The sequence below is a fragment of the Molothrus aeneus genome, chromosome 13 (assembly GCF_037042795.1).
Source record: "Molothrus aeneus isolate 106 chromosome 13, BPBGC_Maene_1.0, whole genome shotgun sequence".
In the NCBI taxonomy this organism is placed as follows: Eukaryota; Metazoa; Chordata; class Aves; order Passeriformes; family Icteridae; genus Molothrus; species Molothrus aeneus.
Window position 1 is genome coordinate 12,830,770 of NC_089658.1, and position 27,603 is coordinate 12,858,372.

The 27,603-nt window shown below is 48.7% G+C and overlaps 1 protein-coding gene across 2 annotated transcripts; it reads right to left on the reverse strand.

Annotated features, from left to right (window-relative positions):
* On the reverse strand, positions 1-26,978 carry ACAN (aggrecan). Of its 2 annotated transcripts, XM_066558662.1 has the most exons (18): positions 26,909-26,978; positions 26,007-26,378; positions 24,532-24,706; positions 23,875-24,002; positions 22,627-22,920; positions 19,435-19,974; positions 18,752-18,926; positions 18,221-18,348; positions 17,807-18,100; positions 16,629-16,820; positions 14,680-16,512; positions 13,327-14,628; positions 5,297-5,410; positions 3,762-3,920; positions 3,351-3,433; positions 2,898-3,042; positions 1,707-1,889; positions 1-283 (listed from the first exon to the last, which is right to left on the reverse strand). In XM_066558662.1, the coding sequence occupies exons 1-18, from the start codon at positions 26,976-26,978 to the stop codon at positions 198-200; spliced, it is 6,273 nt and encodes a 2,090-aa protein (XP_066414759.1). In that variant the 3' UTR covers positions 1-197. The 2 variants fall into 2 exon arrangements, with proteins under 2 accessions (XP_066414759.1, XP_066414760.1); XM_066558663.1 differs by lacking the exon at positions 5,297-5,410.
* Positions 26,979-27,603: the final 625 nt, after the last annotated feature.

Sequence of the window (27,603 nt, forward strand, 5' to 3'; positions counted from 1 at the left end):
TTCGTTTTGCTTTGGTGCTTGGAAAAACAATTTTTTTTTTATATGTATACACAAAGGTGGGTTTGTCTTTAATATAATTTTTTTTTCCTTATATGACAAAAAAAGCAACAAGAAGAAGAAGAAATCGACTCTGTTAATATAACTGTTCCGTTAAAAATCTCTCTTTCTCCCTTTCCCCCTCGGTCTCTCGCCCCGCTCTAATGGGTGCTGTGCACGGCGCTGCCGCTGGGTTTCGACCGGCTCCTGGGGCTCCTCTTGTATAGCCTGCGCTGGTAGCTGGAGGCTGTGGAGGAGAAGAAAAGGCACCTTGTTGGCAGGAGCCGGGACAGAGGAGCTGCTTGTCCCACGCTGGCCGCCCCGGCCCCTGGCTGCCTGGAAAAACACGGGCAGCCGCAGGCAGCGCTGCCCGGGGGCGCCAGCCCGCCCGCACACGCACAATCGGCCCTTCTCTCGCCCTGCCCCGGCTCTGCTTCACCCAGGGGACAGGGTGCCTGTGGCTCAGAGAGAGCCTGGGCAGGAGCATCATCTCCACGGCTGCTTGTCCCATCCCTTCCCTGTGCCCAGCCAGGAGGGCAGCTCGTCCCCATCTCACACACTGCCCTATCAATCCCGAAATCCCCAACCCCAATATTCATTAGTAGTGGGATGTGCTCAGGGCACAGGAGGGGAAACAGCCCGGCCTGGCTGGCAGGGACAAGGTTTCTGCCTGATCTTTGCTGCCAGTCTCCCTGGAAGCTGGCGTGCTCTGGTGTGATAATTGCAGGAGGGTTTTGGTGGAAGCAGCAAAAGCTGGTTGGGAGCAGACCAGGTCTCTTGATCTCTGGCAGTCCATGTTGGGAACAGCCTGCAGCTCTCCAGACCCACAGCAGAGCCAAAGGAATCAGCATCTTGGTCTGCACCAGGCAGCCGCCCTTGGACACCTCCTCCATCCCTCCTTTCATCTACTCCCTGGGCGGAGGTTTGTTTCTTAAGCTCATATCAGTTTTCCCTGGCTGTGGGACCATTGCTTAATCTGCCTTATCTGGAATTACCCAGCAGGACCTGGCAAGGAGGCCACTGGACAGATGTGATTTGTCTGAGGCCAACAAAATTCTTGGGAAGCTGCAGGCAATCAGGGATGGGACAAGGGTGTAGGCAGGCCTGGGAGTGGGCTGGGACACCAGTGGAAGAAGGCTGACTGCCATCAGCTGGAGGCCTGACAGAAGGAGAGTCAGGAACCCAGCCCTGTGCCTTGGCTTGTATCAGCTGCAGGACTCCTGTCTGCTCCCAGGGCAGGGGGACACCAGGGAAGGGCTTGGGGGTCCCATAGCTCTCCATCCTCTTCTCTCTGTTCATGCAGGTTGTGCCAAAACCTTTCAGAAGGTTTTGGCACAACCTGCATCACCCTTTCAGAAGCCATTTCTTTTTCCTTCTCTGAGTAGCCTGGGCCATTGCTAAGCTCCTTGTTTCCCTTTCCTGACTCTGGAGCTGCCCCTACTCTGCCTTGGTGGGTCTCCAGGGCAGTCCTGCAAGCCAAGCTCCGTGGTCCCCACCTACCCCAGAAGATGTCACCTCCCATGTCCCCATCCCAGGGGAAAATCCCAAGAAGTCAAGAGAACCGCAGTGTCCCCTTCTGCCTGGCTCAGAGCTATCCTGCCCCGCGATGACGCCCCGCATTCCCAGCTCCTTCCAGCTGCAGGGAGGCACCAGCCCCAGCCCAGACGTACGGTTTAGGCAGGATATCCGTGGCTGCTCCCAGTGCCCGTCGGGCTGGCAGCGGATGGTGGGCATGTGCCTCTGGATGAAGCCTGGCTCGCACTGGTACCGCACCATGGCGTTGATCTCGTAGCGCTCCTTCTTCCTGCCGAAGGTCCTGGCATTCTCCACGGCAGGGGGGTCCCCGCAGGCCACTGTGGGAGGTGGGAGATGTTGCATTGCACTAAATAGTTTATTTTAGTTGTTGTTTTGCACTGGGTTATTAGAGATTTGTGCTGAGTAGTCTTTATATTGCACTGAATAGTTTATGTTATATCACATGGTTTGTTCTTCCATCTCTCCTATCATGTGGCTTCTCCCTCACCCACCCCTGTCCCCAATACTCCCTGGTGATCTATTCCCTGGTCACTCCCTGCCCTTGCCCTTCCTTACTGCTATCCCATTAGCCCCCCATTCCCCTGGGATAAAATTCTCCAGCCATGAGCCATGAGGTCTCTTCCCAGGTGGGTTTTTCCATCTCAATAAACAGAGGACATTCATCCCCACATGGAGAAAAGCGCTTCTGGTCTTTTGCTTTTGTCTGTGTAAGATCATAGGGGCTGGAGTCCATAGCTAGCTGGATTGGACCCAAACAGCCCATCCAGACATGGTCCTTACAGGCAGAGACTGGAGAGTGAGGGAGAGAGCACCAGCCTGGCTGAGCAGGGAGCTCACACCCGGGGCAGGCTGGGTGGGCAAAGCCTCATCGCTCTTCCACAAATAAAACCTTAACTCCCTTTGAGATTGCCTCTGTCCACAAGGCTTAGGGGCAGGGGGATATGGAAATTCTGTGATTTGAAAGTAAGCAGGGGTCTGCCTCAGTGCTTCACTCCTGCCTCCTGGAGGGACTGTGAGAGCTGAGCATCACAACAGCTGCCTGTGTCTGTGGGAGGGCACAGAGCTGGTGTGTGGGAGTGATGCTGCAGCCAGGGTATGACTCTGCCTGGGGATGTTGAATCTTAATGGCTTGTCCTATTTAGTTTCAAGTCCTTGAGAAACTTTCTCCTGGACCCTTGGCCAACTCCTGTTTCTAATTCCTTCTATCTCTTTGCTCACCCTTTGCAGTAACAAAACCCACATTCCTGGGCACTGGGCACTCTGCTCCCGACCCACAGCCTCCTACTGAGTCCCCCATCCTTGCCAGTATGGCACAGGGTGCTGACCTGTTCCTTTCTTGCAGGTGAAAGGGAGGTGATAGTTGCAGGGAACGTCGTTCCATTCGCCTTTCTCGTGCCAGATCATCACAACGCAGTCCTCGCCCGCCGAAAAGAAGTTATCGGGTTGGTTGGGCCGCCAGTTCTCGTATTGCTGCCAAGAGAGGACAGTCCTTCAGCTAAGGTTGGGCCCTGGCCTCTCCTGCTCCCTCCCTCATGCTCACCCCACCTCTCCCACACCTCTCCAGCAGATCCATGGGTTGCCAGCGCTGCCCCTGCACCAGTTATTTCTGTTGTGGTGCTGCCCGGGATCCAACCAGCTTTTCTAGAGGCTTGGAAAAACCATGAGCCCTTCTAAGATTAGGGTTGCCTCCACTCAATGCCCAACCCATGTAAGCCATGGGACCCTTCCCACCACCCCGAAAAGCTGGTGCCTGCTCGTGCTGTGGGCTCCAGGCTCACCAGGGAGTGCCCGTCGGACCAGCGGAAGTCGTTCTCCACAGCTCTGTCACTGAGCCCGATCCACTGGTAGTCCTGTGCATGACCTGGAAGAGCAGGAGGGGGAGAAAAGAGTCATGGTTGTCCTACACATTGCTGGAAGCATTTCTTTGTCATCTCACCTGTCCCTGGCCCTGGAGCCTCTGGGTCATTCAGCTGCCTCCCAGTCAATATTCCCTGATGCCCTTTTTCCTCACATCATGTTTGTCCAGCTCCCTCCCCACTCAACTGCCATGAGCATGGGTGCACCCATACAGGGATGAGGCTTTGTCAGGACTCATGGTGATTTTTACACCACTTTGGATAATTCTGCATGTAGAGTCAGAGTCCAGTGGTTGGACCCATGCCCAGTCTTAGGCTGCCCTCAGCACTCACTGTTCACAAATTCTTGCTCCTCTGGGGTGATGATACTGCTCAGGTGGGCTTGATGTTGTCGGCATCTGTTCTCTGCATCCATCCAAGTCTCCCTCTCTTCAAAGTGCCTGTAGCAGTGGCCCTGGAACTTGGTCCAGCCTTCCTCACAGTTTTCCAAGTCTGGAACACACAGAGGAGGGATGAAAAGGAGTTGGTGCATGTGTCTGAAAGCTTTCAACTCACCTCTTAGCAGCTCATGCTCCCATGGCACATGACAACACATGGTCACTTTCACTAAAAAGCACACCCTGACACCTTTGCCTGTAGGAATTCCCTGGGAAAGTTGTCAGAAGGCATCCAAGACACACAGAGAGGGCAGCCTGTGTGGAAGGCCCTGTGTCTGCAGTGACACAACCAGTGCTACTGGAAAGCTTGAATGATACAGACTTATTCCTGAGAAATTCAATCCCTGTGTGATGTTCCTGAAGTCTGCTTTTGAGGAACTGACCAAGCAAGAACACCTCTCTTCCCACTTGTGCTGGCCTGCAGAGTTTTCTTGCTTTGGGAAAACACCCTCCAAACCCCATTTCCAGATGTTCAGAATCAATGCATATGTCATGAAAATGAAAGAGGGGACCACCAGAGGTGGTTCCATCATTTGGTGTGATTCTGGAGCTCTGGAGGAGAAACAAACGGACCAAGATGGGTGAAAAGAAATGGGGACAGAAATTTACCACAATGGAGATTATCATTACTCATGGCAAGGTGAAGAAGATACTGCAACCTTATTTCTTTTTTGTTTGAGCAAGGCAGGAGAGCTTCCCCTCAGCTAAGCTGGTAAAAGTTTGGGCTTTCATCAGCTTTAAGGAAAAAACTCTTTTTCTTTCCTTGTAGAAACAAAAAGAAGTATTAGTGCACTAATTTTGATGGAAATATAGGTTGCTTCCCGTTTTCTCAAAGATACATTCCCTGCTGATTTTGCCACAGGAAGCCACGTTGTGGAGATGACAAAAATGTCATGCTCTGTCAAATCAGTGGAGATTCCTGGAGTGAATGATGCTTCTCTCAGCTGCATCTTCCCTGAGAGAAACACAATCATTTTTCATGGCTCAGTTGAAACATCCTTCCACGAAGTTCCAGTCTAGCAGAGAAAGTTTGCCTGGGGTGAAGATGTATTCAGAAAGTTCCCTACTGTTACAGAAGAACAGAATCACCCTTGACCCAAAGAGAGAGCAACTTCCATGATCAACATTGTTATGATCTGTGTGGAGCTTCACCAGAGACATTTGAAAAAGAGAAAGCTGAAGAAGATACCCAAAGCTCCTGCTTATGAATCTTAGAGAACATGGTGCTGTGAGGAACAAACGTACCAAATTAGATTCTCAAAAGCCTCAAAGCTTTTCCCTGGTGTGTTTAAAGCTGCTGTTAGAGGTTAGCTCACTGAGATGAGGGCAGAGCTGACGGGAGCACTGGGGATCAGCTGTTTTTGGGGGGGCAGAGTGGGAACAAGGAGGTGCAGCAGTTAGTGGGATTAGCTGAAGCCAGGGAGGCCGTACCGATCTCACACAGGTCCCCTCCGTAGCTGGGAAGGCAAAAGCATTTGAAAGAGTCGATGGCATCGACGCAGGTGGCTCCATTCACACAGGGGCTTGGGTGGCACACATCAGTGTCTGCAAGAAATCAAGGGCTTCCATTAGGGCTCTGGGAGGCAACTCCACCAACAGGAGGACTTGTTTCCTTGTTTGTGTAAGAGGGAATATCTGTTGTTTTGGGGGGATTTGAGAGGGTTGTGTTTCATAACAAAACTGCTGCTGCTGCTGCTGGAAGAACGAAGGCAAGAGACCCAACCCACCCTGCAAGGAGGACATTGGCTTTCTGATGGTTGGACACCACTGTGAAGATATCAGAACAAAGCTCAGCAGAATGCTTCCAACACACAGCACTGGCTGTGGCAATTCTTCCTTGTCTGCTGCCTCTGTCTGATGCAGCAAACATGTAAACTTGTGTCTGTGTCTCCACCAGCTAAAGGTCTATGAGGAGGAATGTGGAATTCTTCCATAAGTCAGAAACATCCTCAAATAGGTCTCTATGTCCTAAGCAGTGTTCCTGGGTCCGTCCTCACTAATAGTTTCTTCCTAACCATAATTTAGATGAAGTTCTGCATCAAGAAATCTCTTCTCAGTGAAGATGAAGAAAGTGCAGAGAAGGAAGAAAGTGGGTTCAAAGGTCGTTCAGAGCCCCTCAGCTTTTTCTCTCTGAGGATCTCAGACCTGGTTATGGGCACTTATTCCTTAGTGAGGGATACTGGAGCGGAGTGACATTTTCCCCAGACCTGTCCCCACTATGTGCTCTTCTCGTTGTAATAAAGATGGAAGAAGCTGGTACATCTTTTCCAGCTGTGGACTCCATCTTGGTGGAGAGAGCTTTGGAATCAGAAGAAGGGTCATTCAGAATGGAAAGATTTCAGATACATTCAACTGAGAAACAAGGAGGAAGACTGAGGAAGGAAATGGGAACACATCCACGCAGGCTGGATTAAATGATGGCTGGTCAGATCCTCATGTGAGACAGCATTTCTTTCACACTCAGGAGAAATGTAAGGCTTTAAAAGTGATGACTCCATGCTCTTCTTGTGGATTACAGGGTTAGCCAGGAAAGATTCAAAGATGACAAACATGCTGGCTGTGGAAACGGCAGAGCAGAGACTCCCCAAGATCTGTGTTCATCTTCTGACTGGGGTGTATTTGGTTGGGTATTGTTTTCTTGGAGCTGAGGCCCAGCTGCTCAGTGTCCCCAGGCACAGGAGAACAGATGGGCGTTATACTCCCTGTGGCTGTCTAGTGACTCAGTGGCCAAGGTCTCGTATGTCATCTAAAAGCTGACATGTTCTGTAATGTGCCTAAGTGATGGAAAAAAATCCTTTCTGACCTTGGATGGTAAATCTGTGTGTGCTTTGGAGCAAGGAGATTGTCATCTTTACTCTAGGCTGTATCACTGTGAGCAGGGAAATCATTCCTCGGATGGCTGATGAGCCTCTTACTCCAGTTTTGCTGTTCTTCTTTGAGAGAACAAATTTTTCACTCTGGATTGCCCTTCTAAATGTCACAGATGCTTTTTGGATTTCTTTGTTCACTGCAAAATGAAGATAATCCCTTTTTCCATGATACTAGCAAAAACTTTGAGACTTTCCAGAACAAAATGGGAGTCACAAGCCTAGAGGAAGAATAGAGGAGCTGAACTTGGCTGAGTATTGCTTATTAGTCACACTTGGAGTTCCTAGAAGAAAGAGAGCATGGAGAAAAATGAGGTATCCTGAGTGATTGCAACTCAAGAGGCCCTTTGGGCTGCTTCAACAGCAGTGGCAGCAGAAGTTCACGTTGATTCCAGTGGGCTCCAGCTGAACACGTAAGGAAAGGCTTTTCCTTCATTCGGCAGGCTCCATGAAGTGGAAAGAACACTGCAGAGGAGGGGGGGAAGCACTCACAAGAGCTAAAGCTGAATGTTTAGCAGTGGATAATGAGCCTTCAGCTGTCTTCAGCCATGTGGAATAAAACTTGGCATGTCCAGGATCTCTCCCGAGATGCAGGAGACCTGCTGTGTGCTGCCTTCCCTGGTCTTGGAGGAGGGGGGAGCAGGCACACATGTGCAAAGTCATTGCCACAAATTTCCAGCTGGGAAATAAGTCTGGAACAGAGTTTCCTTTTACAGATACTGCATATAATATGGTTGCACATATTATATATGCTGTAAAAACAAATCTCTGATTATAATATATATGTTACATATCTCTCCATACATATACATATATATTTTTGTATGTAACACATAGAGAAAGGGTGTGTACTTGTCGGTAATGTTGGAGAAACAAACATCAAATACAAGTGAGACATAGACAGGTTTTTTCCCCCCAAAATTGTGTTTCAAATGGCTGGAGAGATGTTTTAAACACATGATGATCATAAACACCAAACTCCCCTTCAACCTGTTGGGCTGCTGAGGCAGTGACCCTCACTCCATCTAGATGCAGAATCCCCTCACCAAGCTGATATTGAAAAACTCAAATATATCTGTCAGGTTAGAGAAAGTGTTGCTGATTCTGATCCTCCCAGAAAATCTGGATCTCAGAGGTACTCAAGAAAGGTCTAAATGGTAAATTTGGCAGTGACATTGCCTCTGGAAATACTGGCAAATTGGTTTGTGGGTTTTTCTAAGATAAGGCACGTAAGCCACAAACACGATTTACAGGAGGTGAGAACTCCATTAAAAAAAAAAAATCCATCTATCACAACAACACTTAGTGTTTGTTTTTTGTTTTTTTTTCCCCCATAGCTTTTTATATGCTATAAATGTGCCTAATTCCACATTGTTCGGAGCTCGATGAGGTTAGCAAATCACTGCACACCTCTTCAGGCAGCTGCAGAGCCTGCAGCACGCTAGGACAGCACGGAGCCCCCACCTCCGCAGCGCCGGCTGCCAGGTACCCTGACACTCAAGGGCTTAGACAACACCAGCTATTTATTATTTGCTTGGCTGAGCAGTCATCCAAAAAGTCAGCTCTGCTTTGCAGCCCAAGTGCTTATCAGCTGACAAGGAGACGAGATCACTGCTATTATTGCCCGAGCTAACAAAGGACAGCGATAGTCGATAGTCGAGGAATGCAGAGGGGAGGCAGCCCTCGCTTTCAAGAGCTGCAGCTGTAAAACAAAGACGGGGAGAAAATGCCTCGCGGTGCCAAGAATAGGAAACCCAGTTAGAACGTGTTATGAACTCACTTCTTGAGGATAATGCAGAATTAGCAATTCTTCTAAAGAGGATTCATACTGCACTTAATATTGCCCAGAAGCTGCAAAAAATCCCCCACTTTACTGTTACAACAGTTTCTATTTTTTGCTACTAACAGGACCCAAGGTCTAACTTTTAGATGGCTTTTCTTTTGTAATAAACCAATTACAACAAAATGGACTATGTAAACCAGGTCTTGCATCTGGAAGATGTAAACTGTTGGCTGGAGAAAGCAAGAGGAGTCACACAGCTGCAATACAAAGTTTGAGTTTGTTCCACCATTTTCTTCCTAAGACTTTTTCTCCATTGCCAGATATACACTATATTTAGTCAGAATAATTTTCTTTTTGTGCAACTAAAAGCAAGAGAAGTATTCTTGTCATTGCTGCCCATGATAGGGGGAGGTTTGAGCTAGATCATCTTTAAGGTCCTTTCCTATCCTGATCATTTTATGATTCTATGATTCTCCTAATGCCTTTGAAAAAATTTTTTGTACTAGATCATGGAAATTGGAAAGAGAAACCTGGAAGAAATTAAAGAAAAATAGTTTGGCCCTGGTTTTGCTCAGAAGGCAATGTAAAAGTGAACATGCAGTGTCAGTGGTGAGAAGGAAATGCTTTTGAAATTCTTCATCTCAAGCTGAGACAACAACACCAGAAACAATGCTACCATTTCCTAAACCAGTGCAGTCTGTGCATTTCTCTCCATGGCTACCTATATGGAAGATGAGCAAGAATATCTACTAAACAAGGTCATCTTTGTGCTTAAAACATCCACCAAGGAGAAGCAGCTGGTGAACAGAGAGGATGCTGTCACGCAAACCCTGAACAAACTGTAGTTTCCCTGAAGCTGTGAGTAACAGGTTTAGTAATATATTCTATGATGTTTCTACATCCTCCTGTTTTTGTTCTACAAAGCAGAAAAGGTCAGAGAGAAGGGCAAGGCATTTTCAGGATGCCAAACAGTGCCTGTTGTGCCCCTCACCTTTCTTTATAGGCCTTCTTGTATGTGCAATTATCCAAAGAGGGAATCAGAGACCAACTAGATAATTATTTCGTAGAGACTGGGTGAAAAAAAATTCAGGTACAAATTAAATTTGCTTTTCAGAGTCTGCTGGGAAGTTTGAACTACTGATCTGATAGCTCAAACATCAAAGAAAAACATTGGAGCAATTGTAGGGTGAGTCCTAGAAGAAAAGAATAGGATGAGTTGGGGAAACCAGTTCTCTCACATTTTAAGTTAAATGCTAGTATTGAACATCACGTAGCCAGCCACTGACTTACAATGAGCAATTAAGTAATTAAAATAATTAACTACAATAATTGAATGAAAGCCTCCCTGCAGCAGAAGGGCCAGGCATTGCTGTAGCCTTAAAAAAAAAATTTTACTAGAGACCAGGAGTTTCCACGAGGACTTGTTGATCTGGAACCTTCAATTTGTCCAACACTCTCATGGAAGAAGAGCTCAGGAAATTTGGATATCTCTGTCTCCAAAATATTAGGTATAAAAGTAAATGGATGTGGAAATAACACTAGTCCAAGACTGTAGGCTAGGTTTTGTTTAAGCAAATTAACTTCTGATGCAAAGCAGACAGTGTGTCCAGGAGACATCAAATCACCTGCTCAGCCACAAAGGGTCTGTGCCTCTCAGCCAGGACTGGCACCTCCATCTCCTTCTTGAGAGCACCATTTGCACTCCACATTGGGTGGAACATTCTGAATCAGGGGAATATTTTCTTGATTCTTTTTCTGGATTATTTTCTCTGGACCAACAAGACTCAATCCCTTGGACTTCCAGGTTGTGAAGAATGAGGAAAGCCCATTAAGACCCTTCCTCATTTGTATTCTAACCTTCTGCTGTCTGGGGCCATAGGCAACAGACTTCATGGACTTGTTTCACCAGAGACAAGCAAAACTTCGCATAAAAAGATGCCATTTCAGCACATTTCTCTTTCCCCCCACAATTGGAGTGAAGTTTTTAAGTCACTGACTGGTCTGAGAGCTCCAAACCGCAGCCTTTCACTGAAGTGCCAGCATGTTTTTCAGCTAATAATTATTTGTCTTCAAATGCTACCAGAAGCAAAAAGACCCGCTGAGTTGGCAAAACCCTGGGTGAGGAAGCCAAGCCTATGGACAATTCTTTCAGCTTGTGGGGTTCCTGTCCTCATGGAGGAATCAAATGCTGACTAAAGACATCTACATGCACAGCCTTCAATTTGGTTAAACACTAAAACATACTGGTGCTCCAAGTGTTAATCTTTGGTCTTCTGGCTCTGGCTTTTAGGGATACTTTTAGGCTCCAACAGAGCAGAATAATACCATTCTTCTTAAATCATCCCACTAAACAGACTGCTGGATCTAACTGGAACCCTCCAACAACAGGGCCAGAGGGCAAAATCCACATTTCTTCTTGTTCCTCAGCTCCTGGAAAGCTGAACCAGCTTCACCTGTGCTTTAATGTCAGTGAAAATCCCTGCTCTGCATGGGCACCCATTGCACCCTACAAACCCTGAGCACAGCACAAAGCACACACGTGGCAGCTGATAGTTTTTGCAAGAGCTAAATTTCAAAACTGGGAAGTTTCAAGTGAAAAGGCAGCCACAACATGGGAAACAGCATTTTAGGATCCAGCCTATGGTTCTTCCATGTAGACTTCCCATGTTCATAATCCCCAGAGCTCTGTGAAAAGTAACAACCCAAAAAAGGAAACCCAGGAATCCTTTTCTTTCTTTTTTTTGGGTACTTTTTTTTCTTTTGTCATCTCTTTGCTGTAATTCTCTAGAAGAGGTTTGCCTTGTTTTAGGGGAGTTCTGAGTTCATGGTCAACAAACTTTTTTTGCCACCTGGATGAGTTTCCTTCATACCCTGACCAGGACTGCACTTAACTGTAGGGACATTGTAGTAAAGTTTACCAATAAAAAGAGAAGTTTTACCCTAGAATATCTTCCCTGGTGGGAGTACCAGCCATACACATGTGTTCAAGCCCATTTCTAATTTATAAAGTGTACAATTAAACTTCATGCAGTGGTTGCTTACCTCTTGCTGTCTCCTGCTAAGAAACCCCAGCTGCTACATTGTCCTCTCTGTGACTTGCAAATACACATATTCCTATTTCAGAACATTTTTCAAGATTCTTCACACATGAGTTGCTGAACACATGGTTTTCTTTCAAAATACTTCACAAAAATGTTGGCTAACAAATGATCTGAGGAATCTGGCAATCGCCTTGTGGTTAATTTTTAAAAAGAAAAAGCGGTGGAATAAAATCCGTATTTGGGGCCAATAATTTTTTTTTTAAATTTTTATTTTATTTTTACTAAGCCTCACTGTCTTCCTTCCTTCCCCTCAACACTGCCTTTGCTGGCTTATTTTTGTCTCTGGGTTTGGACGTGGCAGTGGGCACGGCCCAAAAGCAGAGCCTGCTTTTGCAAGAAGGGTTTTTAGGGGTCCATAACTCCTGTACCACCCTGTGCTGTGCCTGGCTGGTGCAGTGCTGTGGGAATGACCCTGTTGTTATTCTGCCCTCGCCCACTCCTGCAGCATGGCCAGGGCAGCTCCTCAGCACAGGCAGAGGGCACTGCAGGCGTGCTGTGAGCAGGGCTGAACAAAGGTTTGTGATTACCTGTGCTCACAGAGGGAAATGCAATGACTCATTGGGAACACTTAGGGGATGGAAATGACGTTAGAAACCAGGCTGAGCTTCACAAAGCCCTGCACTTACAGACCCTTTCTGAGTCCAGAGCTAGCTCCACTGAACGCTGTAAATTGACCCAAAAGAAGCAGTTTAGGAGGTAACATGGGAAGGGGTAGAATTGATGACACTTTTGCCAGAAGGAAGTGAAGAAATCTTTTTGCACATCCACTTTGTAACATACTTGAGCAATGTGTGGCCCTACAAGAACATGTGTCCCTTTGAGAACTGAGGACATGCAGGACATTCATACAGCAGCACAAGCACTGATGGCTTTGCAATGAGGCTTGTCCCCAGGTGCCAGCTCCTGATGGCAGCAAAGGGAAACCAAGCTGAGTCCAGGGATGCTGGAGGACATCCTGTGTTACCAGGACTGAGCATCTCCCTTGGCCAAGAGGCACAATGTTTTCTGGTTTGGTTTTTTTTTTTTTTTTCTGCAAACTCTTCTCAGGAAATGCTCATCAGAATGCCAAGAGAGTGTTGTCACCACAAATGGTTAATCAGGCTTAAATATTCTGTCTGTTTGTACTTGGCAACAAGGGGGCCCAACCAAAGACAGAGCACTAAAACACTAAAAAGGCAGGGTGGAGAGAAGGGCATTTATCACCAGAGCTGACAAAACCTAGTGGTGCTTTGAGCATTATCTCACACCTTTATCCTGTTGTAGCTGCAGAGAGCAGCATGAGACACAGACCAGAGGGAGGCCACATGCTGAGCAGTACCTGGGGCTAGGCAGCAAGTCAGCTCACCATGGAAAGAGAAACAGAACAGGACTGAGACTACCAGCCCATCTTCTCCAACTTCTCAGCTGCATGCAGGCTGGAAAACTCTGGACGTGTAGAAGTGGCACTGAGGGACATGGGATAGTGGTGCAGTGCTGGGTTAATGGCTGGATTCTATGATCATAAATGTCTTTTTCAACTTAAACAATTCTATGATTCTATGATCATGACCTGTGGAAACCCCCATGTTTATGGCTTTCCATCAGAACAATATTCTGCTCAAGTCTACTTCCGTGTTAATGTTCTCTGCTGTATAAAAACAAAAAAAAAGTGACAGCTATGCCCCCTCCTTCCCATCCACAAAGCTTTCCCTTCCATATGAGACACATTACCTTCTGTAGTGGGTCCTAATGCGTCAATTGCTTCTTGTGAGACTTGGGGCAGGGCAGCAGTGGTGGTGGCCAGCAGATGGGGATTGTCTGGAGCAACAGCTGTCTCTGTCTCTTGTTCTGACACCACAGGAGGGGAAGGCTCCATTTCAAGCTGAGCCTCTTCAGGGTTCCTGAGTCCCTGTGTTGGTTCAACATCTGGAGTCCTGGTACTAATTACAGTGTCTGGGACAGAGGTTTCCCCCGAAATGCCTGCGATAGAGTGTGTCACAGCTCCAGATGTTGTGTCAGGAATCTCCCTCTCCTCAGGAGTACCAAAGGGCTCCCCGCTGGCCAAAGATGTGGCAGCTGTCTTGATGTTAGCAGCAGGCAATGCAGATGCTTCCCCACTGGTTTCATGGGCTGTGGATGTTTCTATGCTGATCTCAGGAAATGTCTCTCCACGGGCTTCTTGACTTGTGGGTGTTCCTATTCTAATTTCAGGAAATGCAGAAGTTTCCCCACTGACTTCTTGAACTGTGGATGTTTCTATGAAAATTTCAGGATGGGCAGGTGTTTCACTCCTGGCTTCTTGACTTGTTGGTGTTTCTATGCTGAACTCAGGGAATGCAGATGTCTCCCCACTGATATCATGGACTGTAGAGGTTTCTATGCTAATCTCAGGAAATGTAGATGTTTCACCTCGGGCTTCTTCACCTGTGGATGTTTCTATTCTAATCTCAGGAAATGCAGGTATTTCACCACTGGTTTCATGGATTGTTGAAGTTTCTATGCTAATTTCAGGAAAGGAGGACATATCCCCACTGATTTCATGGACTGTAGAAGTTTCTATGCTGATTTCAGGAAATGCAGAACTTTCCCCACTGGTTTCATGGACCGTTGAAGTTTCTATGCTAATTTCTGGGTAGGCTGATGTTTCACCCCTGGCTTCTTGATTTGTGTATGTTTCTATTCTAATTTCAGGAAATGCAGAACTTTCTCCACTAATTTCATGCACTGTTGAAGTTTCTATGCTGATTTCAGGAAAGGCAGATGTTTCTCCACTGGTTTCGTGGACCGTCGAAGTTTCTATGCTGATTTCAGGATAGCCAGATATTTCACCCCTGGCCTCTTGGCTTGTGAATGTTTCTATTCTAATTTCAGGAAACGCAGATGTTTCCCCACTGATGTCTTGACTGGTGGATGTTTCTATTCTAATTTCAGGAAACGCAGATGTTTCCCCACTGATTTCTGGTATTGTGGACGTTTCTGTGCCACTTCCAGGAAACGCAGAGGTTTCCCCACTTGCTTCTTGACCAGTGGATGCTTCTATGATAATTTCAGAATACCCAGATGTTTCACCCCTGGCTTCCTGACTTGTGGATGTTTCTGTGAAAATTTCAGGAAATGCAGAGGTTTCCCCACTGATTTCTTGAATTGTTGATGTTTCTGTGTTAAATTCGGGAAATGCAGATGCCTCCCCACTGATTTCATGAATCGTGGATGTTTCTGTACCAGTTTCAGGAAATGCAGATGTTTCACCACTGCTTTCATAAGCTGTTGATGTTTCTAGAGCACTTTCTGGCAGTGCAGATGTTTCCCCACTTAGTTCACCAGATCCAGAGCCCTCACCACTTGTCCCCAAACTGTACGGAAATGTGACAGTTTCCCCACCCAATTCCTGGGATATCGTTGGTCTTGTCACCACTTCTACTAAATCAGAAGTGACTAAAGTGATTCCTGGAAGCCCTGAGGCCTCCCCACTGATATCAGCCACGGTTGAAGACTGTCCACTTAGATCTGTGGCTCCAGAAAAGTCTCCGCTGATGTATGGGATTCCGGATGGCTCTCCACTCAAGTCACCTGAGGGAAAACCACTGGTCTCCACGGCTCCAGAGCCTTCTCCAGATAGTCCTCTGTCTCCAGAAGTAAATCCACTGATTTCTATCATCCCAGATGGTCCTTCTCCCACTTCTTGTGCCACTGATGTCTGTGTTACAACTTCCACCAAAGTGGTATCCACAAGAGACACTGTGGGAAAGCCAGAGGTGAGTCCACTTTCCTCTCCAGACAGCAGACCACTGATGACATCAGCTCCAGAGATGTCTCCACTGCTGTCCGTCACTCCACTCGGGTATCCACTCATCTCCAGCCCTCCAAAAACACTCCCACCAAAGTCTACATGCCCAGATGGCTCACCACTGATGTCTAAACTCCCAGATACCATGCCTGATCCATCTTCATCACCTGAAGGCAATCCACTGGTTTCCAAAATCTCTTTTGCTTCTGCTCCTGTAGCTGGTGAAGTTGTTGTCACTTCCTCCAAAGTGGCATCTACGAAGGTAACGCCAGAGGCCTCGCTGCTTCCCTCACTACCAGAGGTAAGGCCACTTAGGTCCACCAGGCCACTGGTCTCATGTGTTCCAGATGTTTCTCCACTGCCATCCAGTCCTGAGGGAAAGCCACTAAGCTCAGACCCTCCTGAGGACAGCCCGCTGAGCTCGGGTACCCCAGAGGGCACCCCGCTGGGCTCAGCTCCTGAGGGCAAGCAGTGGATTCCACCACTGCTGTCCCACTCAGAGGATGGGAACCCTGACAGATCTCCTTCACCGCTGACTCCAATGGAGCCTTTTCCCTCCTCTTGCCGTTCTGTCGCTGCTGTTACAACTTCCACTAATGTGGTATCCACGAGAGACACTGTGGGAAAACCAGAGGCGACTCCACTTTCCTCTCCGGATGACACGCCGCTGACGAGCTCAGTGCCAGAGATTTCTCTGCTTGCTCCAAAGGGCAGCCCACTGCTTTCCACTTCAGGTGGCATCCCACTGATTTCTGGTATCCTTGAAACAGACACCGATGTCTCCCCCTCTGCAGAAGGCAGGCCACTGATACCAACAATGCCAGAGGACACACCACTCAGGTCTCCTGAGGGCAGCCCACTTTCTCCAGGTGGGAAGCCACTGGCATGCAGGTCTACTGATGGTAATCCGCTCTCTCCAACGCCCGAGTGGTCTCCACTAAGTCCAAAACCTCCAGAAGTTGGTTCTCCGCTTGTATCTGGAACTCCAGGAACCCACCCAGATGCTGAAGATTCTCCACTGACTTGGTGCTCTCCAGATTCAATCACCTCCCCTGACACTTCGCTGAGGGAAGCGTTGGTACTGGTTTCCTCTGGTACTATGGTAGCTGGAGGAAAAGCAGATGGACTCACTGGAAAAAAAGGAACAAAGAGAAGGAGTTGGGAAAATTATTCATACTTTGTGAGGGTCCCAACCCTCCACCACCAGCCCAGCACGACACAGGCTACAAGGAAGCTCTGAACGCACCTGAGAGCAGTGACACATCTGTTGGAAAGACTTCTGTGCCCCAGGCTGTCTGATTCTCAGGCTGAGTGGCAGCCTCTGTCTCCATGGTCACCTCCTCCCCTGAGGGCACACCCTCCACTCCAGGGATCACTTGTGTTGCCAGCACATCTTCAAAGAACGGGGTGACCCCCTCCTCCTCCACAGGAGGCAGAGCTGGAACAAAAAGACATTGAAAGGAGTTTCCAAAAATTCACAATCCAAGATGCTGGTGATGTGCCTCACTCAAACCGGCACTCCAACATTCCCAGCCTCCCTTTTGAAATCCCTTTCCCCGAGGAGAGAGGTTTCTGTGCCCTGCAGGGGTGGGAGGGTATTGGAATTATTAACAATATAAGTGGATGGGACGTGCCTGAGCTTGTCTGGCCCTTAATGCTTGACCAAGGGCAGCAAATGTGGTTTCATCTCAGAGACACCTTTGGCTAGCTGGATGCTGCAGCTGGGCACTTGGGACAAGTCCAGACATGCAGGAGCTCAGGTTTACCTCTGGTGGAGAAGCTTTAAGGTGAGGTGAATGAAAAGGAGTTGGGTTCTGCTGGAGGGTTTCGATCCACAGCTTTATTCCTGGCCCACAGGCCTCTGAATGCCATAACAGCCCTAACAGAACTCTCCGAACCACATACTTGTTCCTTCTTACCCCAGGGAGAGGGAGAGGGAAGGGGCAGGGATCCCACCAACCAGGTAAGGGGGGGAAGTCTCAGGGGACACTGAAGATGTCAAGATGGCTGCCACACACACCCAAGGACAAAAGACTTAGTCCTAACCTTACTGTTAGTTTTTGCTGGGTATATACATGCAAGTATCTGTGCTCCAGTGTAGATGCCCTGGACACCCTAATTAGGTAGATAGGAGTGGGTATCAGGCTCACCATGACTGTAGCCCAAAACACCTTGCAATTGCCACACCCCCACGGGTACTCAGCAGTAGTTAATATTAAGCAATGAGACTTAAATTTGACACCTGGATGGCCCAATGTCCCCCAGGGCTGAAAGGCATCTTCTGAACTCTGCCAATCACTGACAGACAGCACTCATCAGGGGCAAGGGAGGGAGAGGGAGAGGTGGCTGGCAGACCTGGGGAAAGACTGGGATAAACTGAGGCAAGCAAGCTCTGGCATCACACAGCAGCAGGAGGGTGGGTACCTCTGAAGCAGAAGGCGTGGTGCCGGGACAGCGGGTCGGGGAAGCCTGTCTGGTTGTGGTGCTGGTACACGGTCCTGATGCCCGGGGCGTCGCCGCCGCAGGCGGGCCGGGGGCTCACGATGGGGTAGCGCAGGCTGCCGTCGGCCAGCCAGCCCGCGTAGCACCGGTCCAGGCCCTGCTTCCAGGCGGCGTGCAGCTGGCCAACAGAGGCCAGAGTGGCGTTCTGGCTCTCGCAGAACCGCTGGGCTTCGGGGAAGGTGAACTGCTCGGGCTGGGTTGCGAAGAACACATCGCCTGAGGGGTGGGAGGGAAAACACGGGTGAGTCCCTGCATCCCGGCAATCTACAGACAGAGGTGGAGGTGTGGGGCAGAGTTTTGCTCCACAGCAGTGCCCAGGGGCAGGGGAGGATGTACCCTTGAGCCTGTCGATGTAGCAGTACACATCGTAGGTCTCCGAGGCTGGGCGCATGCCGTATGACCGCACGCCTGGAGTGTTCTCTTTGTCTCCTATGCAGTTATTTCGGGGATTCACAATGGGATACCTACCAAAAAAAGGAAAAGAAGAGGTAATCCAAGGTCAACCTTATGTAGCCAGGACTGAAGAACCTCAGTGCGCTTGGGAGTGGGACATGAACTCTTCACTGTTTGAGGTGCTCAGATCCCACAGTGTGACTTGGAGGCCACTTACAGCTCGAGGCAATAAATACAAATTTCCTGCTACTCTTCCTCCACACCAGGAGGGCTTACTGGTGCAGGATGTATACACAGGTTAGGAAATGAGGAAAAGAAGTGGTCAAAAACACGTCTATTGGCCACTGAATGTCACAGCCTGGAGAAAGTTTTGGGTCAGCAAAGCTTTTGATGTTGATGAGGAGAGCAGCAGGACAAACCAGAGTAAAGCCTCAGTGCCTGACTGGCCATTTTGAAGGGTCAGTGTAACTTTACCTGACTGTCTGGTCCCGCAGCCAGCCAGCATCACACTGGTCGAAGCCAGCCTCGTAGGCAGCCTGGAGCTGCTGGGGGGTGGCGATCACAGCGCTGTTCTCCAGACAGGCCTTCTGGGCTTGCACAAAGGAGAAGGCGTATCTGCTGGTGGCTGCACGGTAGTGAAACACCACGCCTGCAGGAAGAGAAGCTGTGGTGAGACAGCGAGTACAGGACTCCTCTGCGCTGAGATGCGTGACCAGAAATGGTCTTCCAAAAACCAGTGCAAGGACCAGGTCCTCTCAAACCCCTTTTGATGGAAATGCCTCAGTCATGGAGCCCTGCTGCCATTGAGGATGATGTTCTGGGGATCTCTTTAGTTCTCCTCTAAGGTCTTCAGGTCTTCTTGCCTTGACTTTCCCCTTCCCAGGAGACAGGGGGATATGGGAGAGCAGAGTATGACCACTGCAGCCCAAGCATCACCCAGCTGAGCCCTGGTCAGCACAGGTAGGGTGGCCCACAGCCTTCTCCTCTCCCCTCCTGCCCCACTGTGATGGAGGCTCTCAGCCTGACCCCTAACAGGCCTGTGCACCTCCAGGGACCTGGATGCCCTCTGAGATGGCAGAAACTCAGGCTTTTTTCAGCTGAATGGTTGCCTCTAGAATGAACTGGCCTTCAGACTTCTCTCAGTCCTGGTGCCTTACCTGTGGGGGAGATGGGCTGCTCGGGAAGGTGGCCGGCACCAGGGGCAGCTGTCACTTGCACAAGCTGATCCTCCGCTGTGAACGCCGAGGCAGCCTCCAGTCCTGGGGTGGCAGTCACCCCCATGACCTCTTCCACCGAGCTCACCTCTGCTGTTTCGGTGGTGCTAGCAGTACCAAAGGCTAAGGTGGTGATGGCAGTGCCTAAATCTATGGTGGTGGCCTCTTCAGGTACAGTCCACACCGCTGTCACATCCTCCCTGGTCACGTTTTCCTCCTCTGTGGCAGCTGTCTCTGCTGTGAGAGCGGTGGTGAAGAGATCAGGCAGGGCAGTGAAGCTCTCATCCAGCCTGGTGGCCGTGGGGGTGATCTCAATGGGCTCCAGGGTGGCGATGCTGCCTCGGGCCTCCTCCTCCGTGGCATTGCGTGACAGGGGCAGCTCCACCTCGGTCTGGGTGACAGTCTGCACAGTGAAGGCGCTGCCCAGCTCGCTCCCGAGCTCATCGATGAACTGCCCTGGGACCAGGCTCTCAATGTCATCCCCTGCATCAGGACACAAAGCAGAAATCAGAGAGGATAATGTCTGTGACAGTGTTCACAGGGGTCCGAGGATGAGGGAAGAGACAAGGATCTAACTCCATGTTTGAGAAGGTTTGATTTATTGTTTTATGATATATATTATATTAAAACTATACTAAAAGAATAAAAGAAAGGATTTCATCAGAAGGCTAGCTAAGAATAGAAAAAGAAAGAATGATGACAAAGGCTTGTGTCTCAGACAGAGTCCGAGCCAGCTGACTGTGATTGGCCATTAATTAGAAACAACTACATGAGCCCAATCACAGATCCACCTTTTGCATTCTACAGCAGCAGATAACCATTGTTTACATTTTGTTCCTGAGGCCTCTCAGCTTCTCAGGAGGAAAAATCCTAAGGAAAGGATTTTTCATAAAAGATGTCTGTGACAAATGTCAGCCTGATGAGGTGAGCTGCGCTGGTGCTGCCTCCAAGCAGCAGCTGGGTATCACTGGTATGAGAGGATTAGGGAAATCGTGACAGTTTGATAAAATAAATGGTTTTCCTTCCTCCACTGTGGCTCTGTGCAACGCCTCAGCACGGAGGGCATGTGAGGAGGCACTGAGCCACCTCATGCTCCAAATCTGGTCAATCAGCAGGGACATTGCCCGCGCTCCTGCCAGGTCCCCTTCCCGGGAACACCTTGCCCATATCCAAGTCTGCACTGACCCCTAGTGCCTGCCGCAAGGAAATTAAGGTGGGCGGAGGGAGTCGGGGAGCTTGGATAACCTCCACGGCAGATCTGTCTGAGCCGTAGGAGAAAGACAACTGAGTTCTCACGCTTGGTGCATGAAACCTCAGCAGGATCACGATCTCCTTCTGCTCTGCCCAGGCGGTGACTTGAGAGCTCATCCCGTATGAGCATACCCACTGCCAGGACAGCCAAAGCCACTTGCTGTACCAAATATGCTGAAACAGCTCCCACTTTTCACCTTCCAAATCCATTTCCTGCTCAAGTCACATCCCTTGGGTCTAGGACAACGTGCTTAACATGGCTCTGAGCAGCTCAGCTGACAAGGACACTGCTTGGTAGAGCAGCATGAAACAGAGCTGTGAGGGCACCTAAGGGAGGGGTGGATCACATCTTGGATGTGCAGCAAGGCAGGGGAGGGAAAAAGGATGAGACAACGCCTGGGTTTTTCTCTAATAATGCTTTCCCTGCTCTATTTCCCAATCCATTCTGCTGTTGGTTCATTTTAGGCAGTACCTTTCAGATCTCAAGGGATTCAGAGATTTCTATAAAGATGCTCAGAAAAGGACTGATCATATGCAGCAGTTTCATAGGCAAACCCTGAGATAACCAGAAGGCTGTGGCTTGGTGGACCAGTCTTTAGCTCGTCCACATAACTGGTTACCTCCACGGGTCTGGGAGATGTGTCTGGGCACAACAGATCTGATCATAAGTGTTTCAACAAATATTTTAAACTATTGTTATTTTTTTAACTGTGGCAATCCTACTTGAATGTTAGCCTCTGGCTGCCCTGAATAGACAAAATATCACTGTTTCCCCTCTTCTTGTTGCAGGGAGAAGTGTGAAGTTAGGAGAAAGGGGGAGCAGCTGGGATACAATTTTAATCCACAGTTCCCAGAGACTGCATCAGTCTCAGATTTATCCCAGCATGGAAACTCAGTCACGCATCTGTTCCACACCACATCTCATCACTACACACATCTCCAGGGTCAGACCTGTTCTATTTCTCCTTCACTTCCTTCTCCAGCATTCAAAGTTTTCTATGTGAAGCACCTGAGCTCTGCTTCACGTCTCCAGGAGAGCTTTAAAAGCAGGAGGATGTGGGAGGACTGGAGAGACGTGAACTGTGCTCCCCCACCTCCACAGAGCCCCCCCATGTGCCGGTCACCAGCCTTTCTAGATCTGCTTTCTACCTCAACATGAGCAGAGGACTTAGTCCTTTGCCAAACCTGCTTTCTCCCCTCTCTTTTTTTTTAAAAAAACCTCAACATCAAAGAAGCAAGAGGTTGTCTCTGGCCAGGGAGCTCCTCTGTATTGTAAAAGCAGGGTGCCCCTGACAAAGCGGGGAGAATGACTGCATCTGACTCCATTGATATCAGAAGGCTAATTAATTACTTTATTATACTATATTATTCTATACTATATTACACTATATTACATTACATCTAAACTGAATCTTCACAAGCACCCAACTCAACTCAACTGCCCGGAATCTGGTGGCTGTCTCCTGACCCACAGGAGACAAGTAGAAAAAAGGTCTCAGAATTTTCCACTGCAAGAAAACTGAATAGCAACTTCTAGCTTAAACTGTAATGCACTAACTTTTAGTGATTGGAGAACAGTAACATGAATATGGTAATTATAGTAGCTATGATAGGCTATAGATAATAGTTAAGGTATAGATTGGTTCTATTGTATTAGGATGCTCAGCAAAGAAAAGTATATGATGTAACCAAAACCAAAGGGTCTCCAGGCCTGCCTGCAGCTGGAGCTGACAGCTGTGGGCACAGCTTTGTCACCCATGACCCTGGACTGCTGTAACCTCTTGGATGGAATAAACTGCATTTTGGAGAGCCCCTGGAGTCCCGTATCCCTCACTTCGGCTTTTACGCAGGGTCACTGTGAGCAGCAGGGATTCTGAGACTCACCGCTGTAGCAGATGGCGTCGTAGCGCGAGTCGGGGTGCGGGTATCCCGTCTGGTTGGCGTGCAGGTACACCGTCCTCACGCCCACCAGGTTGCCCCCGCAGTTGGGGCGTGCCCGGGAGATGGGGTAGCGCACGCTGCGGTCGGCCAGCCAGCCCGCGCTGCACACGTCCATGCCGTCCTTCCAGGCCAGGTACAGCTCCCCCGTGGTGGCCAGCCGCGCTCCCAGACCCCGGCATTTCTCAAAAGCTTCTTGGAAGGTGAACTTCTCCGGGGCGGTGGCGTAGAAGACTTTGCCTGTAATCACATCATCCATTAGCACAGGAATTACTGTAAATCAAAGGCGACTCAGACAAAAGGGAGAGGGAATGATGCATCTGACTCCATCACCAGAAGGCTAAAGAATTACTTTATTATACTACACTATGTACATTGAATCTAAACTGAATCTGCCATGCACTCACTCTTGCTCACAACTGCTCACACTGCACTCATCTCTGATTCTCTTGTAACTGCCACACACACACACTTCTTGGCCCTGATGGGCCAAGGGAACAAAACATCCTCACTTTGGGTAAACAATCTCCATATTCCATTCTACTTTAGCACAATACAGGCGCAGCAACCAAGATAAGAATTGTGTTTTCCTTCTCTGCTTGTCTCACAGCTTCTCTCTGTTCAGAGGGCATGTGAATGCCACAAGAAATTACCTGTTAGATTCTAATCACAATTCCCTTTCTGTCTCCCTCCCACTCATAAGAGTTTGGATAAGATGAGGAGTCCTGTGTATTAGAGCTGAAATGCAAGCCCATGTGGGTGACTTTGTAAAGACCGGAAGAAAGTGAGTCTTACAGACCAAATGCAGAGTTGAGCAAAACACACCACGCCAGCTGGAGCCACAGGGCAAGGGGGAGATAAAGGACAATTGCAGTTCTGTTGTGCTGAATATTTCAATGTCATAAGAAAGAATGATTGACGCATCTGAATGTCACACACTCAAATGGCTGACCAGGCAGGATGGTGTGGACTCTGGTGGAGGTTAGATGGACTCCACCCTCTGCACTGCATTAGTCATTTGACATTAAAATTGTCCAAGGTCTAATAAAAAGACTGTAGAGAACATCTGGGCTGGCCAGGGAATATGCTTTTCCAGCTTTAACCTGTCTTTTCTCTATTTACTGTTGTCCAGTCTAGGCATGAGCAGGGCTTTGGCTGCTTCTGCATCTAGTAACAATAAAAGCTGCAAATCACCTTGCATTTGCTCTGCATAGCAGTAAACATCGTAAGTTTCATCTGGCTCACGGACACCGTAGGTCCTCACTCCTGGAAATTCATCCTTGTCGCCATAGCAGCGCTCCCGGGGCCAGTGGATGGGGTACCTGAGGGAGAGATTGTGGATAAGGAGGGGAGGCAGGACCCTGGCAGCCACTGAAGGCTGGGAGGGAGCTGCAGAGCGCTGCCCAGTGTGGTGGTTTATGGCTTTTCCCAGGTTATGGGAAAGGGAAAGGATGATCTGCTGTCCTGCCCTCACTCTGATGGTCCTTGGAAGCCTAACCAAAGACATCAGGACAAGGTGCCTCCCCAGCGAGGGATGCACAGCTCAGTCTGGTTGAGCCAAATTTGTACATCTTGGCACAGCACTGCTTTTGTTCAGGGAAGATGGAGGATCAGGATGAAGCCATTGTCCACTCACTTGTCACCACCAGCCCAGGAGGACAGTGGTCACTCTGCTTTCCTACTAGAGATTCACCTCTACCAGAGAATGACTTGCAAACCACCACCCCCCTCTGCGCACCAGCAGTTACAACAGCTGAGATTTAGCAGCCATTTTCAGTTGGTGGCTTCATTACAAGAGTCCTTCCCGAACAATGCTGCTGTGGCTCTCTCTTCCCCTGCGTGGCTTCTCACCTGACAGTCTGATCAGCCAGCCAGCCAGCATCACACTGCTCGTACCCATCCTCGTAGGCAGCCTGCAGCTGCTCGGGGGTAGCAATGACAGCACTGTTCTGGATACAGGCCTGCTTTGCCTTCTCAAAGTTCAGGGTGTACCTTGTGGAGATCGCTCTGTAGTGGAATACGATACCTGGAAAAGACAATGGACATCACTCACGATCAACAGCCCCTTGCCTTCCAGAGAAGGAACAAGAAAAAGGCAAAATTAAACCTCATCCTGTAGAGTCCTGAAGTGGAAGCTGTCTCTCTGTCTTATAAAGAAAGCAAAAAGCACAAAAAAGAGAAGGATTGTACAAAACTTTCATTATTTTATCCACCTATAACTAGGTCAGGCTTTACAAATATGGCAATGGAAGTTTTTCCAGAACAGCCCAATTCTCCAGATGAGGGCATCCCATCTCCTAAAATGTTTGGAAAAAATTAAAGGTCTGATAAGTGCCCTGTTCCAGCTTTACCCACTTGAGTAATAGCCCAGTGTATCCAGTACCACCTCCTGCCAAGGATGTCGTCTTGCTGCCTCTGTAATTCACCTTCTGCCAAAAGAGACATTTTCTTGCCATATTCTGCCATGAGTCATTTTACTGGTTTGTTTAGTCTGGTTCTAGCCTGCTAAAATAAATGCTTGGCCTGTGGCTCCTCCACTCATCACCTTATCTGTGATCTGAGAGAAACGGCTTATTCCTACAAGGAAAACACTTCATTCTCTGCCTGTGTGCCTGTCCTGGGTTGACTATATGATACTTTTATCCCCAATCATCTTGTTCTGTTTATGCTGAATAATAAGTTTTGCACCTTTAAGAGTTGTTCCAGAGAGTGAAGGGGGGAGAGAAGAAGAGTGCAGTTTGTTCTCAGACAATGCACTCACTCCTCCACATTCCTGCTCCTGGACCGTGCTGTCTGTGGATGGACAGACAGCAGGACAGAGCTCTCCTTTGCTTTTAGTTAGTTTAGCTAGCTGAGGCACAGAAGTTCCCTGGACTGTGGTTTTTTTCCTTTTCTTTGGCCCTGTTTAAACCTGCTCTGGACTGAACACCAGAAGACCACCCACAGCTCCCACCTGTGGCCCACCGGGCCAGGCCTGGGCTGTGGCATTTCCAGCACTGGAGGGATGGATAAGAGACTGAGTGAGCTGAGCTACAGCCCACCAAGGGGACTTTCTGAGTTTGTCATCTCTTTTGGAGTAGCAAGGGGTTTTATTGTTTAATATTGTTTCGGTTTTATTGTTTAATAAACAGCTTTTTTCCCCTTTTCTTCAAGGAGGTATTTTCTCCCAGACCGGTGGGGGAGAGGAGCAAAATGAATCTGCTTTCCTATAAATGCCCCTTTTGGGCATTCTCTCCCAAATTTGCCCTGAACCAGGAGAGTGCCTCTTCCTCCCTTCAGGCCAAGCAGCAAGACACAGAGAGAAAAGAGCAAGGTCAGCATCCCACCTTTCACCAGGACCTCTATTGTGTCTTGTCTGTCCTCAATGCCGTACATCACTTCGCAGCGGTAGATCCCGGTGTGGTTCGACCTCAGCGCCTTGATCTCCAGCGTGGCATCCGTGGGGATGGCGGGGTAGTTGGGCAAGGAGATCACCTCCCTGTACTCACTGTTGAGCCGGATCTTGCCACCCGTGGCCACCAGCAAGACCACCTCAGTGCCATTGGACAGCTTGCTCCACTTGATGCGTGGGGTCAGCATGACACTGGTGTCCTGCTCCTCCGGGATGTTGAAGTAACAGGGGATGTTCAGGGAGCTTCCCAGGATAACACGCAGGGGAGACTGCTCAGGTATCTTGACTTCCAGGCCATCACTACTGTCTGCCAGTTCCCAAACAGAGCAATGGTTACATCAATGACACATGTAATACAAAATGTCCCATGTTTCCATATGATCCAGTGCCTAAATCTGCCGTGCAAACCTTTATCCACATATTCAGACATGATCTTTTCGTCTAGTCTAGAAAGGGAAGTTGTGGCAATGACCACTGCACCATGGCTGCTTTTGAGATTTGGACCAGTGCTGGATTTGGGAATGAAGGGAACAAAGGGCTCTGCTGCAGCCTAGCTGCTGCCCACACTATGAGTTCACATCTGGTAATATTTTAAAAGGGAAATGCTGAAATTCTCTTCATTTCCCCACAAATCTTCAGCTATCTCCCTGGCTTCCCAAGCACAGAGCAGTGAGAGGCTGTGGCACAGCAGCCATCTGAACAGAGGAGCCTTGTGTGTGCACAGCACAAATCTTGGGCACATTTATTCATTTATTTCTGGGGGCTGCCAGTCCTTGGGGATGGGACCAGAGTGCAACACATGGCTCAGTCCTGCTTTGCCATGCTCTGGACACGTACCTGAGAGCTCCACAGAGTCGGCTGCGGTGATGACTTGCAAACACACAAACACTAATAGCAAAGTGGTCATAATTTACCTGCAAGAAACAACACAGGGAGAAAGGATTTGTGTATGTTCACAGGAGCTGAGTGCCGTGGATGCTGCTGCAAGGCAGTGCAATGTTTTCAGCTGTCCCTAAAGCCTCCTACACTCCTCACACCAGCAGGGAAAGCCTGTCCTTGGGGAAGAATTCTGCCACAAAGTGCTGCTTGCTTTGGGACATCAGTCCATGGGACAAATAAATAAGATGCTCTGCTATGTACAACAATCTGAAGTGTTATACACCACTTAATATACTGCTTTCCTACTCCCTCTCTTGTGATTCAGTCTTACCTATGGAGCAGAAAGACAATTTTACAACAGGTCTTCACACACCTGTTATATATTTACTTATGAGGGACCATCACATCCACTAAGCTTTTGTCTCAGAACAGGAGCTTTTCCTCACTGGGCATCCCAAATCAAGCCAGCACTGGCTTTCAGGCCAGATGGTTGGAAGAATTTTCTATTCCTTAAAACGCTCTGAAGGGAAAATTGCCCTCTGCATGGGGGAAAAGTGAAATGTTACAACTCTTTTTGCACAGAGAGCCAGCATATCCTCAAGTGCAAATTGATCCAGAACTAATACAAGAAATCCACAGGATACAGTTCTGGG